Below are 13,436 nucleotides of genomic sequence, written 5' to 3' on the forward strand. Positions count from 1 at the left end.
TAAATCCCAAAAAAAACCGTTTTCCCCTAATATTTATATTCTGTAGATGTAGATTATCATGTTTTAAGGCATCCGGCGCGGTTGAGCGCGATTCGAATCCCGGTGGGGACATATCACGAAAATCACTTTATGATCCCTAATTTGGTTAGGACATTGCAGGCTGATCACCCGATTGTCCGAAAGTAAGATCATCCGTGCTTCGGAGGGCACGTAAAGCAATCTCGGATACTATTTTCTTAAGTAAGTATGTAGTATGAAAAGCCTCCGTGGTCTAATGGTTAGAGCGTTAGGCTCACGATCTGGAAGTCCGGGTTCCATTCCTGATGGGGATATTGTCGAAATCACTTTGTGAGACTGTCCATTGTTTGGTAAGGAATTTACGGGCTTGAATCACCTGATTGTGAGGGCACGTTAAGCCGTTGGTCCCGGCTATTAGCTGTAAAAACTCCTCCACCAACCCGCAGTGGAGCAGCGTGGTGGAGTATGCTCCATATCATCTTCGGTTGATTGAGGGGAGGTTTGTGCCCAGCAGTGGGACGTATATAGGCTGTTTATGTTTATGTGAGTACGTAGTCGGTTACATGACCCATGTCAGGGGTCTCTCGATCAATAGAAACGTTAGTGAGACCAGTCGTTGACCTTATAACCGACACGAGAGCAGAAGAACTATTTTGTAATGGAGAAAACCGGACATTGCGGATATTTCTAATACAATAAGGAGAAAAATGTGCGAGTGAATCGACGGTGAGTGAAGAGTTGAAGAGGAACGGGAGGGATATCCGCTCTTCCTCTAGTCATTGTGTTCAATATCTAGTGACTAGTGATGGGCCGAAAAGTAACTGGATATTTACGTGTCGGTACGGTACTAAGTATTATACGTATACTTACTAGGATATTAAATGACTGTCGAAGATACAATAAAATGCTAATCAGTAAAAACAATTCATTTTAAAACGATTAAGAGCCAATCTAATTTTTTCTACCCAACAGCGGCGAATCAAAAAGGAGAGTTATGGTTACTTATGGAACATGGAGAACAAGATTTGAAAAAAATAGAAGTTCTTTACGTTCCTAGTTTTATACAACACCTTAGCACCATACACTTTACCTCGCTACATACATAAAACCACGCCCATAGTCCCTAATGGGATGAGCAGAGCCACAAGTAATCAAAGACAACTTGCAGCCACTGTTGATGCGAACTCCTAAGATTGATATGATGAACCTTGTGGAGACAACAGCCTTTCGCCCTTAACAATCAATCACGTTAGAATGTTAATGTTAGAGTGTTCTATGTTTTTTATTTGCTCTTAGTTCGGCAGAAGCTTTACGTCACTACATAATTATAAGTATAAAACGCAGTCGTTTGCCAAGAATCTGTGCCAAGTTAATGTTTTATATCATTCCTCGTCCCTCGAACTAAACGAAGCATAATTGTAGTTAGTATAGTAACAGCTCCGGCTTTTGTCAAAATCTGTCAAAGTTAATGGCCCGTCTCCCTCTGGGAGGAATTCCCTCCCTCCCTGAGCTTTCAATAAGAGGGCGGGAGGGTTGTACCACGACTTGTTGCTTTGTTTTATCTTTTATTATTATTGTACGTCGTCCGTGGACGGATATTGAGCGTGTTGAAGAGGATTTCTTTGTTGGATCGAATGGAGTGTGTGGAGATAACGCGTTGTGGGGCAACTGCTTTATTTGGAATCCGGCCAAGCGGTGAAAACCCACCCTATCGGTGCCCACATATTCCATAAATGGATTTTCCAAATAAATAAATATAATACATAATGATGAGGAGCTCGGTGGCGCAGCGGTAAACGCGCTCGGTCTGCGATTGTTGAAGTTAAGCAACTTTCGCAAAGGCCGGTCATAGGATGGGTGACCACAAACAAAAAAAAGTTTTCATCTCGAGCTCCTCCGTGCTTCGGAAAGCACGTTAAGCCGTTGGTCCCGGCTACGTTAGCAGTCGTTAATAACCATTATTCCGCACTGGGCCCGCGTGATGGTTTAAGGCCCGATCTCCCTATCTATCCATAGGGAAGGCCCGTGCCCCAGCAGTGGGGACGTTAATGGGCTGATGATGTTGAATACATAATGCGAAGCATCTCTCTGTCCGTTACATTTTACGCGTAAACGTACACAACATCACTGTCTTTCTTACTTCTATTAGGTACAAATACAATTAAATAGGTATACATATATAATAACACGCCTATTTCCCTTTGGGTTAGGCAGAGACCAGGGAATTCCACTTACTACGGCACTACACACACATTTACACTTATGTAGGTATAGGTAGGGATACCCGCTATCTACTAATGTAATAAGAAAGTTTCCTCCAGATTCGTATTCAGGGGACAGGGTAAAATCGAAACCAAACCAACACCTACCCAACCAGTGTTTCAAATAATAATAGACGATTTAGATTGGTACCTTAAATGCTGGAATGAGCCCCTGGCTCTACTCAACCCATAAGGGATTATGGACGTGAACCTAAACATAAACATGGCGTGTTAGTATGTTGTTGGATTGCTGTGTTGATATGCAATAACAATAAGCCAGTTTCCAACTAGTCAAATCAGTTACTATTGATTAAACGTCAAAACACGAAATTACTATGGAATTTGTATGAAAAATCAACCTGTGACGTCATAGATAAACATGATAAAATATCGAACTTATTATTACGTTTTTCTTGACTAAAATTCATAAATATGTTAAATAGAATTAGAAAATGTTTTTCAGTAGTTTTAGATCTGTCTTTATTTAGTAATTAGAATTTTGTAATTTATCTTGAACCTAGTACAGTCATGTGAGCAATATAATGTACCCACTTTAGGACTCTGTCGCACTAACATATTTGACATTTAGTGAGACTTACAGTTCAATTTGTCAAAAAAGATAATGAGACATGGTACCAAAGTGTATACATATTAATGCTCGTGACCGTACACGACCCAATTCCGTGATAGCCTTGTTCGGAGAACGCGGGACTTGCGTCGCATGGTCCCTGGTTGGAATCCCGGCGATCTAAACCACTGAATTCGAATTTTGTGACATACTTTGTGTGATTGAATTCGTGTTTGGATCATAGATGGCTGATATCACGGGGTTTTCAGGATTGACAAAAGACTCGCCCCCTAGTAGTACAAAACATGGGTAGCTGGCGAGGAGTAGGTGTACGGTGACGAGCATTAATATGTATACATTTTGGTACCATGTCACATTAACTTTTTTGACAAATTGAACTGTAAGTCTCATTAAATATCAAATATGTTAGTGCGACAGAGTCCTAAAGTGGGTAAGTACATTATATTGCTCATGACAGTAGTATACCCTTTAGGAATACAGGCGTGATGCTCTGTTATGTTATGTGCAATACAGTCTCTCTCTCTATTTAAGAGCTGCGCTCTTGTCGGTGGAGTAACCGCCATTCCTCTCTTCTTCCCGCCAAAACCTTCACCTCCCGATACGACACGACCTGCACCTTCTCTTTTATTTTTTTCATAAATGTTATCCTAGGTCTACCCCTTCCTCTCTTCCCTTTAATTTTTCCTTCTATAATGTTTATTATAAATGAATCGTGTCGTATCAGGTGGCCAATCATATTTCCTTTCCGGTTCTCTATAGTCTTCAATATGGTTCTCTTTTCTTCAACCAGTTAACCAGTCCATTTATTTTTGAGTGCAATACAGTATATTGTAAGAATTGTAATACGCAACGCTTTACACATAGAAGAAGTAAGACCTATATGTACGTATATTGAACACAATGGAAATGTACTTAGGGAAGGTTTGGTACGATTTACTCTGAACCGGCGTGCGTGTATGAAGCGATTGATGAATGTAGACGAAGCAGGGGAAGTGTGTCAGAATCAAAGTAAATGGAATAATAGTCTCTGCTTACCCCGGTGGAAAATAGGCGTGAGTTTATGTATGCATGTAAGAAGTAAAGAAAGAAATACAAATATTGTGCTGGAACGTGTTCAAAACTGATTCTGGGTAGGGCTCTGGTGTTTGTAATTCAGTTTAGTCCGGGATGTGGTGTGACTGACGTCCTGAGGCTAATGGTTTCATTATTATAATCTCTGTTCTACCCACTGTCCACCCACTAGAGGGCCACAGTTCCATTAATGTGCTACTAGCACTGGAAGTAAATGACTAAGGATCATATCATACAATACCGCCTACCACCTATCACGTTAGTCTAACAGAAAGCTCTGTGAATCGTGGGTACTTAGTTCATCTTGCGATGATGTCGCAATGATGTCGATCCAAAAAAGTAGGGCATAAAACTAAGTAATTAGCCCTCAAAGATTGCATGGATGATTGATTGGATGTTTCTAAAAGCCTATTAAATGGAGCAGTTTTTAGAAATACTTTCAGGGTCCATGACAATCTCATGTGTTTATTATTCTTCGGCGAAGTTTTAACAACTATAACAATTTCGGTCGAATTCTCACTTTGACTTCCGATAACTTTTTTTATCTTTGATTTGACTTTGATTTATCTTTGATTGAGTGGTACACAGCCTTAGGCATAGTTGTGAAGTAAAATAAAATAATTATTAAGAAGGGGATAGCGGTAAAATGATTATTTCTGAAGTAACGTAGAAAATCTAGAAAAAGGTACAAAATGGGTCATATCTCCTAAACCGTAAATAATTGCTGAACATACATGGGGTGTTTCTGGTAGCTAATGAGCCGCTCTATCTAATTTTTCATTTTGAACGTGAACTTCTGGGCCACCCTGTATATATGTATAACAATTACGGCGTACATAACTTATACAATTAAGGGTAAGAAGTATTAAAAAAAAGTAAAATTAGGTATTCAGCAATACATCATCTTGCGATGGATGCACCTCTGGCTACCCCGATTGGGATATATATAGTCGTGAGCTTATGTTGTGTTTAATAATTCCTAGTAGGTCTGACAACTATCGCTACACATGCAACACACTTCCACCCTCGTGGCTTGGTCTACAACCCTCGGGTTTTCGGCTTTATAGGCCGGACCGGAAATGACTAAAAAATTTACGCGGCCGTGACATGCGAACGCCTTCAGTAAAAAAAAACAACATAAAGTAATTCAGTACTTATAATAACTTTATTAATTAATTAAGTACTTACATACATACATAAACAGCCTATATACGTCCCACTGCTGGGCACAGGCCTCCTCTCATACAACCGGAGAGGGTATGGAGCATACTCCACCACGCTGCTCCACTGCGGGTTGGTGGAGAATTAAGTACTTATAATAATTTATGTTAATACCCATCTGCGTAGTTTTAAAATAATTATAAGCATTTTAAATTACGCCTCTTTCGGGGAGGACTGAGAGCTTGAGGCTACAGAGGAAGGCAGAAAATTTCTCCTACACCATCTCAGGAGATTGAAAATATACGACACTCGATCAAGTTCCTGAGAATATAGATAGATAGATAGATAAAAACATTAATAATAATAATAATATGGGTATTAAGTAACAATTTAGAGAAGAATTCAAAACAAATCAGTTTAAAGATAAGTTATTATTATTTGTAGACAACAAATCTAGTTGTTACTCATATTGTTTGAAGTTTACACAGTCATGATTATAATTAAAACACATAATATCGGGTTCTTATCGTGTCAAATCAGGGATATGAGACTCTCATATTCAGTTATTACTTACTTATTGGAAACGATCCGAGTACCAATAAATACTTTATTTAAGATCGATTGATCTGTACAAAATATTTATATAATTAGGCAACCAGAAACTTGATCGAGTGGCGAACACGTCATGTTATTTATGTACATAAAAAAAGAAAAGACTTATTTATGATTTTAAACAACTGAACCCGATAACGAGACCCCTTTTTTATTTTATTTTTGAACGCGGCGTTGTACGTATGTTATAAAAACAGTGAATTGATAATATAAGCATCTGATATCATAATAGGGTAGTACACGCAAGCTCTTAGGAGTGTAATAGTAGGAGGGGTGAGACAGTGGAGTGTACTCACGCTGGCGTCGGCGGCGGCGGCTGGCTGCGCACTGATAAGCCGGGGCGGGGGCGGAGGCGCTCCGGAGGCCCGGCGGCGCGCCCCCTGCGCAGACAGGCCGCCGGCGGCGTGGCGGCAGGTACTACGGACGCAGTAGAAGCACCCGAGCCCTACACTGTGTACACAGCGAGCTACGAACAATTGGCGCTTTTGCCCGACTGCAACGGGGATTTTCGCGACACGAGAAAATTAGCCGAATAAAAAACTACACGGGGTGGCACGACCTTTTTTTTCACGTGACTTATTGTAGACTTGCCACAGATGGCATTAACTACTTGACCGGACACGACCAAGGGCGGTATTACAGTACGACTTTTATAAATTTTTGAAAGCCTAAATCTTTACTCCCTAAGTATTGTTACACCACCCTAACCTTAGGGTCCTTTGAAATTATACAATATCTTAGTATAGCTGCGGCAGTATGGCTGCATTTTTTCATTTATTAAGTAACTATTTTTTTATGTCAGCCCCGTCGTTCCTTATCTTATCGGAACTAACTCACATCATCAATAAATAGGGTAGCTACATCATTGAAATTAAACCACTCACCAAATGAACTTTCCGAGTGATTCGATTGATTGGTATCGTCACTGTATGTACCTACTTATAATACCCGACTACAGCAAAACAAAAAGAGGGTTATGTTTCTTTGTTGATGGCATTGAATAACCATTTAAATCAGTTCAGTTCAAATCCTGGTAATCCGCTCGTATCAATTATCTACAAACTAAATATGAATTTAATAAACTCATAAAGACAAATACTGAGAATTATTGAGGTCAGAAGAGGCAAGATGATTGGACACCTAATAAGACACGACGAATTTATTAAAAACATAGAAGGAAAGAGAGGAAGGGGAAGACCAAGAAGACTTACATGGAACAGATTAAAGAAAAGGTTAACGTTGTGTCTTATAGGGAAGTCAAGGAATTAGCCTTTGATAGACTGGAATGGAAAATGCTACACCGACAAGAGCGTGGCTCTTAAATTGATGATGATGAAACTCATAAAGTCGAACTCAGTGGTTCAGAGATTGAGCCGGGATTCAAACCCGTGACACCCAGGCATGGATTAGTAACAGAGATGGTTGTAGTAATAACCAAACTCCACGCGGAAGAAGTCGCGCGCATTTAGGTCACACCCCAGACACTTCATACAAAACACCTCGTTTTACACAGACACTACACATTGACGTTGTTGTATACGCACATCTGTGTGTGTGACGTCTGACGCCTTACGATTGAAGACTAAACTATGTTCGAGGGGGGTTTGAGGTAAACCTAGCTCAGCCGCTGGTGGGGAGCGGAGAGTTGCTGTTCTACTTATTCACAACTTTACTGAAATTTAAAAACCCCAACCTTAGGAAATACCTTAGGTATATGCGATGAAGTCACGTGGGTACTTAAACCAAAATGAGAACGAAGATCATAATTTAACTTTACCTCAGCAATTTAAGTGCAGTAGCAGATAAATACCGACTCATAGTCACACCAAGTTATCACACCAGTGTTACAAACAGGATTTTTTTTCTTGTTAATCACACTACAATTTTTTCCACACCATTTATTGTATTTTTATTCCCTAACTAGTGCTGTCCTAGCTGTACTACGGTATCTACCAGTACCAGTGTTAGTATATAACTATTTTTTTTTAATTAAAAGAAAACATTCAAATTATGTATATAGCTTTTATTTATTTATTTTTGTGCTCGACCGTTTTTAAAACTTGTACTACGAAATAGATGCTAGTGTGCAGTGTAGGTACTATACGTAGGTACAGCACTAGTAATTATAATATACATGGTGTGTGAAAATTAGAAGTGTGACTAAAAAGAAAAAAAATCCTGTTTGTAACACTGGTGTGATAACTTGGTGTGACTATGAGTCGGTAGGGTATTTAAAATGGGGCATGGCGGGAGATGACACCTCGATGGGGGGCATCCATATATTACCCTGGGTCGAGGTGAATCTCACCCAATCTCATGTCGTGGTTATTTCCACTTTTTTTTCTACTTATATATGTAGACTTGCTGCAAATGGTATTAACTACTTAGTCAACGAGTTATTTCCACTAAAATCGTCTAAATCCTACACAATAATACAAGGTAGGTGCCTAATTATGTGAACATCGTAGAGTAGCCCAGTCCCCTCTTCCATCGTGTAGGTTGTGAGGTGAATTACCAACCACATCAACCCTGGTGTCAGGGTTATTACTGAGCCGCCACATCAGTAAGTAATAACCGGGACCAACGGCTTAACGTGCCTTCCGAAGCACGGATCTTTTTGGACAATCAGGTGATCAGCCTGTAATGTCCTAACCAAACTAGGGATCACAAAGTAATTTTTGTGATATTTCCCCACCGGGATTCGAACCCGGGACCTCCGGATCGTAAGCACAACGCTCAACCACTGGACCACGGAGGCCGTTATAAGCACAGTTAACGTACCTAATTACTCCAACAAATATGCATTGAAATTTTTACGTTAGATTAAGAGGGGAGGGAGGTGGGATTTAAATAAATAAATACTTAAATAAAACTTTATTTCGGACTTTTGTACATCCATAATGGTTAGTAAGGGACTTATACTATGTTAGTAATCACATATTAATTTCACATGACAAAAACCTAGTGTGAGACATGGATGTCAATCCAATGCCTCACAATGGGGCAGTCAATCTGTCCGCCACCACGTTTAAGAGACTGTTGGAGCTGGTCCGGACCCGGTGCAGTAAAGATGCAGTTTTTCTCCTAATGATGGCATGGAAGCCATCTGTACTTGGCTGCGTAAACATGCCGGACGTACCTACCGCAATATCTCGGCAGCCCCAACAGCATCGTAAACGCCAAGATTTAGTCAAGAGAAATCCTACGACATCTCTCTCCCCAATGGTTCCCAAAATCATCAATATCACGTAATTTATGGACGGCCTCTTTCCCGTTCCTGGCAAAATGGCCGCCCACTGGTCATGTCATTACGTTCCATAAACGGATGAAAAGAGGGCAGATTGCCGCTTTGATATTATACCTCATTAAACATAACTGGATTAGAATGATAGATGCTCCAAGTTGCAAACGATTTCGAAAAGCGAAAGTGGCAATGATAAAAATGTACCTTGACATGAGGTGACATTTCAATCCCATATCTGACAGATACCGTCTTTTTCTTGATCCCACACGTATGCCCGTATGTTTAACATGGTCACTGTCGTTTTTCATAATTGTAACCCAATTGCAACCGTTCGCATTTTGGCTAAAATGATAATTTTCTGCGACTTTAGTGTTAATTTCAGTTAGTGTGACATCAGAATATTGTAGACTGAAATCATTTAACTGACCGAAAATAAGGTGATTCTGTGCTTCGAAAGGCACGTGAAGCCGTTAATCCCACTGCTTATTACTGATGTAAACAAATGGTCATTTCTAGCGATCTGATCTACTGCTAAGTTACTAATTAGCAGATTTTTGGCGCGTTTTTTTTATGCCAGCCGACTGCATCTTCAGAACTTCTAATTAATAAATGTTATTACAACACTAGTGAAAACCTTAATGATACTGATGTTCCTATTTCAAAAGCATCCTTCTCTCTTTTAAATTTCTATTTTGTTGTGCCCGAAAGGGTCTGTGATGTGAAACTCATATGTAACTTACAAACTTGTACACCATTATATGATGCAAATAAAGAATATTGAATATAACTGTGGCCATGTAGCACGGCATTTACAACTAAATGCCGCCGACTAAAAGCAGCCGACTGTACGTATTTAATTTGCAGGCAAATTGAGAAGTTGAGTATACTTCGGACCAGTGATTATAGGCGAGTAATCCATTGCATTGTTGAGAGGTCACGCCCTGTCCTCTCGTGGCGCACTCCGAGCCTCTTCACACACACACACAGACACACACCAAGAGAAATTAAACTCCAAATATAGGGAAGTGCAGTATACTATATAATTAACGTAACGTAGCTCATAACCGCGGAATAGGAGAAGGTTGGAAGGGCAAAGAGGGCGCGAAACGCGTGCCATACAAGTATGAGCATATATATAGTCCATACTTTAAGTTTGCACTCAACTCGTCCGCAAACTTTACGCCGTCCGGAGCTCCGCCATAGTACACGGGTTATTAAAAGGTCGTCTTGTGTATTATAACATGCAGGGAATTAAGTCAAATATAGACTATCATGCAAGGAGATCCCAAAAGTCCCCACCGGGATTCGAACCCGGGACCTCCGGATCGTGAGCCCAACGCTCAACCACTGGACCACAGAGAACGCGGGTTCTTAGTACCTTATACGATGCATGCCTCTGACTACGCACATTGGGAATATATTACCTTATTGATTCACTTACTTCCCTAACTATTGTATTTATGTACTTATATTCTCAATCATACAAGGGTTTGGTCAAAGTATCGCATTAGCATGTGAGTAAATCCTTTTTGTGAGTAATTACTTAATTTTAAACAAGGTTTTAATAAATCATCAATAGCACAAACAAAAAGTGAAAAATATAACATGCGTAGTAACCACGGGAGCCTATAGAGCGCATGCTCAGACGCCGCTGGCTTTACAAATATCCCCACGAGACGAAGTCATCCACGATGCCCTGCATCCTAAGCGGTAAGTCCTCGAGCACTTTAAAGTCCATATCCGCAATAGAGGTCTCGGCCAGGTCCGGGATCTCCCCTTCAGCTGCCAAGAAGAAAGGCAGGAAGTACAACGCGTATATTAACCCCAAATCCAATCTCTCTTTAAAATCCTTCTCAAACTCATCTCTCGGATAAACTTTTTCACAATCCAGATTAAATTTTCCCAAAAACTCGCCCAGACTTGCGTAGTACAAGTCTTTTAAATGGGTCAAGTGTTTCCGCCTGAACTCCTGGTCTGTTCCAGTAAATATGAAGTGGAGGAGGTCGTCGATGGGGCACCCGTAACATGACAGCTGGTAGTCGATCAGGATCACGTCTTTTAGTCTATTGTCCTGTAACAATAGTAAAATGATAGACACGGCATGGCTGCAATCCACAGGGTTGGGCATTTCTCTGAGAATACAAGATGGTGACGCCACCAATAAACGTGGTCAAACATCGAATCAGCATCATCATCATCAACCCATTAACATCCCCACTGCTGGGGAAGGGGCCTTCCCTATGGATGGATAGGGAGATCGGGCCTTAAATCATCACGCGAGCCCAGTGCGGATTGATGGTTATTAACGACTGCTAATGCAGCCGGGACCAACGGCTTAACGTGCCTTCCGAAGCACTCTCTCTCTCTTCTTCTTCTCCTATCGTGCGGGTTGGTAGGTGAATTACCAACTTCATCAATTGAGCCGCCCAAATCCCCTGACATGGCTCATGTAACGACTACTTACTTACATCAGTATGTAGTAACCGGGACCAACGGCTTAGCGTGTCTTCCGAAGCACGGATCATCTTACTTTTTGGACAGTCAGTGATCAACCTGTAATGTCCTAACCAAACTAAGGATCATAAAGTGATTTTTTGTGATCATGTCCCCGCCGGTATTCGGTGAGCTTAACGCTCAACTGGGCCACAGAGGCAATTGTACTTACTTACTTAAATATTGTAAATTACTAAAATAAGGATTAATGGAAGGGGCTGACCTCGTGTTGCATCAGAATATTGTTGAGCCGGAAGTCACCGTGACACAGACAACACTTTGTCTTTGTTGTATCCAGTGCATAACGCTTCCATTTTGTCATAAAACATTTCAAAAATGTCTCCATTCTCTGCCTCGATTCCTCTTTAATATATTTAATGGCAATTTCGGCGATATTCCGAGCTGAATGAGCGAATGTCTCGTTAAAAATGAACGGACCTTGATTCACTTTTATATTTCGCGAAAAATAATCTGGCCTTCTCTCTCCTAGGACGAAAGATAGACCGTGGAACTTGGCCAGTTGTTTCATCGAGAATTCTGCATCTTCTAATGAAGCTACATACGTCCTGGAGCAAGTTTTGTAACCTTTCAAAGAAACATTTTCGAGTATAATAGCTTTTAAACTGGATTCGTCATAGCTTTTGACCATTTTGAATCGGTCTTCTACGGTTATACCAGCGTCGTTTTGCAGATCAGTAAATATTTTCGACAGTTCCTTGTAAACGTAGAGTTCTGTCTCGTAAGCGTGGTGTACATCAAATGTGGACTTCAACTTTTCGCAGGACAAGATGTGCTTTATGAATATATCTGTCTGTTTGTCACCTTCCCTCGTCGTTCCTTGTACTGTCACTGTGTAGAGTCTGCCGAGAAAACTACCGCCTTCAGTAGGGAGCAAATTCCTCGTCACCTGGTGTTTAATGAACCCTTCTTTCTTGATGATACTTTTGATGGACTCTTCAAGATGTAGTGGAAAATCCTCCTGAGATTCGGCGCAGTCGCTAACGTTATCTTCCATCATATCTACTGTAAGTTACACCTACTATTTATATAAGAGCTCTGATAAAATTTCTTGGGTTATTGTTGGAAACAAACTAAAGACTTAGTGCCGTACTTACGAGTTACTGAAAACATTAACTATTTTGCTTGTCATTTATATAGGGCCGCAAGCAGAGCCGGATCACTTGCGCATAGGCACTGAGTAGGTTGCCTCCCTACTGGCGTTATGTTGCATAATCAACACAATTATATACCTAACACAGCCAGGTTTTCACTGGCAACAGTTGGCTCGACCATTGCAGACGGCGATACGGCACCGCCTACTAGAAAGCTCCGTGATGCTTGGATTTTCCGGCCATTTAACACTAAAGTAAGACCCAAAGGGGGTGAGGTTGGCGCCTGATACGAATAGGACTGAGTTACTGTTCTATACGTAGTATAATTCCTTATATACTCTTGACTGCAACCGACAGGCCCCGTCTTCCCTTGATCCGACCCTGACTGTCTTGTTATCAAGTCTATTATCATCGTATCATCACAACAAATTGACGTTGCAGATACGGTAATTATCTAGGAATTCTGATGAGAATTTTAAGATGCATTGACAAAGCCATTTGTCTCAATTACTAGCTCGTTCATACTTTATGACTGTTATCATGGACTAGGTACCTAGTCTAATAGATGACAATCATTGTTGATACCACCGTAGTACTATACTATACTTTGTCATAGAATATACTACGTACAGAACGGTGACTCCACCCCGCGCCAATTCGTATCAGGCGCCGACCTCATCCCCTCTGGGTCTTCCATGGTCATACTGCAAAGGAGTAAGGGAGAGAGAGCGCGCGTAGTACTGTCTTTATCACTCGCACTTACGCGTTCAGCGGCACACGGTAAAAATGAGATTTTTGTATGGAGTGTCCAGTCTGCTATTGTTATTAATATTAATTGTTGTGTGTACGAAAAAACACACACATATTAACTAATT

General features: G+C 40.7%; 1 protein-coding gene across 1 annotated transcript; it reads right to left on the reverse strand.

The window, feature by feature from the left end:
- Positions 1 to 8,598: 8,598 nt before the first annotated feature.
- LOC126373156 (uncharacterized) lies at positions 8,599 to 12,662 on the reverse strand. The gene is made up of 2 exons (XM_050019185.1): positions 11,673 to 12,662; positions 8,599 to 11,027 (listed from the first exon to the last, which is right to left on the reverse strand). Exons 1-2 carry the CDS (start codon positions 12,465 to 12,467, stop codon positions 10,614 to 10,616), a joined length of 1,209 nt encoding a protein of 402 aa, XP_049875142.1. The 5' UTR covers positions 12,468 to 12,662; the 3' UTR covers positions 8,599 to 10,613.
- Positions 12,663 to 13,436: the final 774 nt, after the last annotated feature.

The sequence above is a fragment of the Pectinophora gossypiella genome, chromosome 15, assembly GCF_024362695.1.
Source record: "Pectinophora gossypiella chromosome 15, ilPecGoss1.1, whole genome shotgun sequence".
NCBI lineage: Eukaryota > Metazoa > Arthropoda > Insecta > Lepidoptera > Gelechiidae > Pectinophora > Pectinophora gossypiella.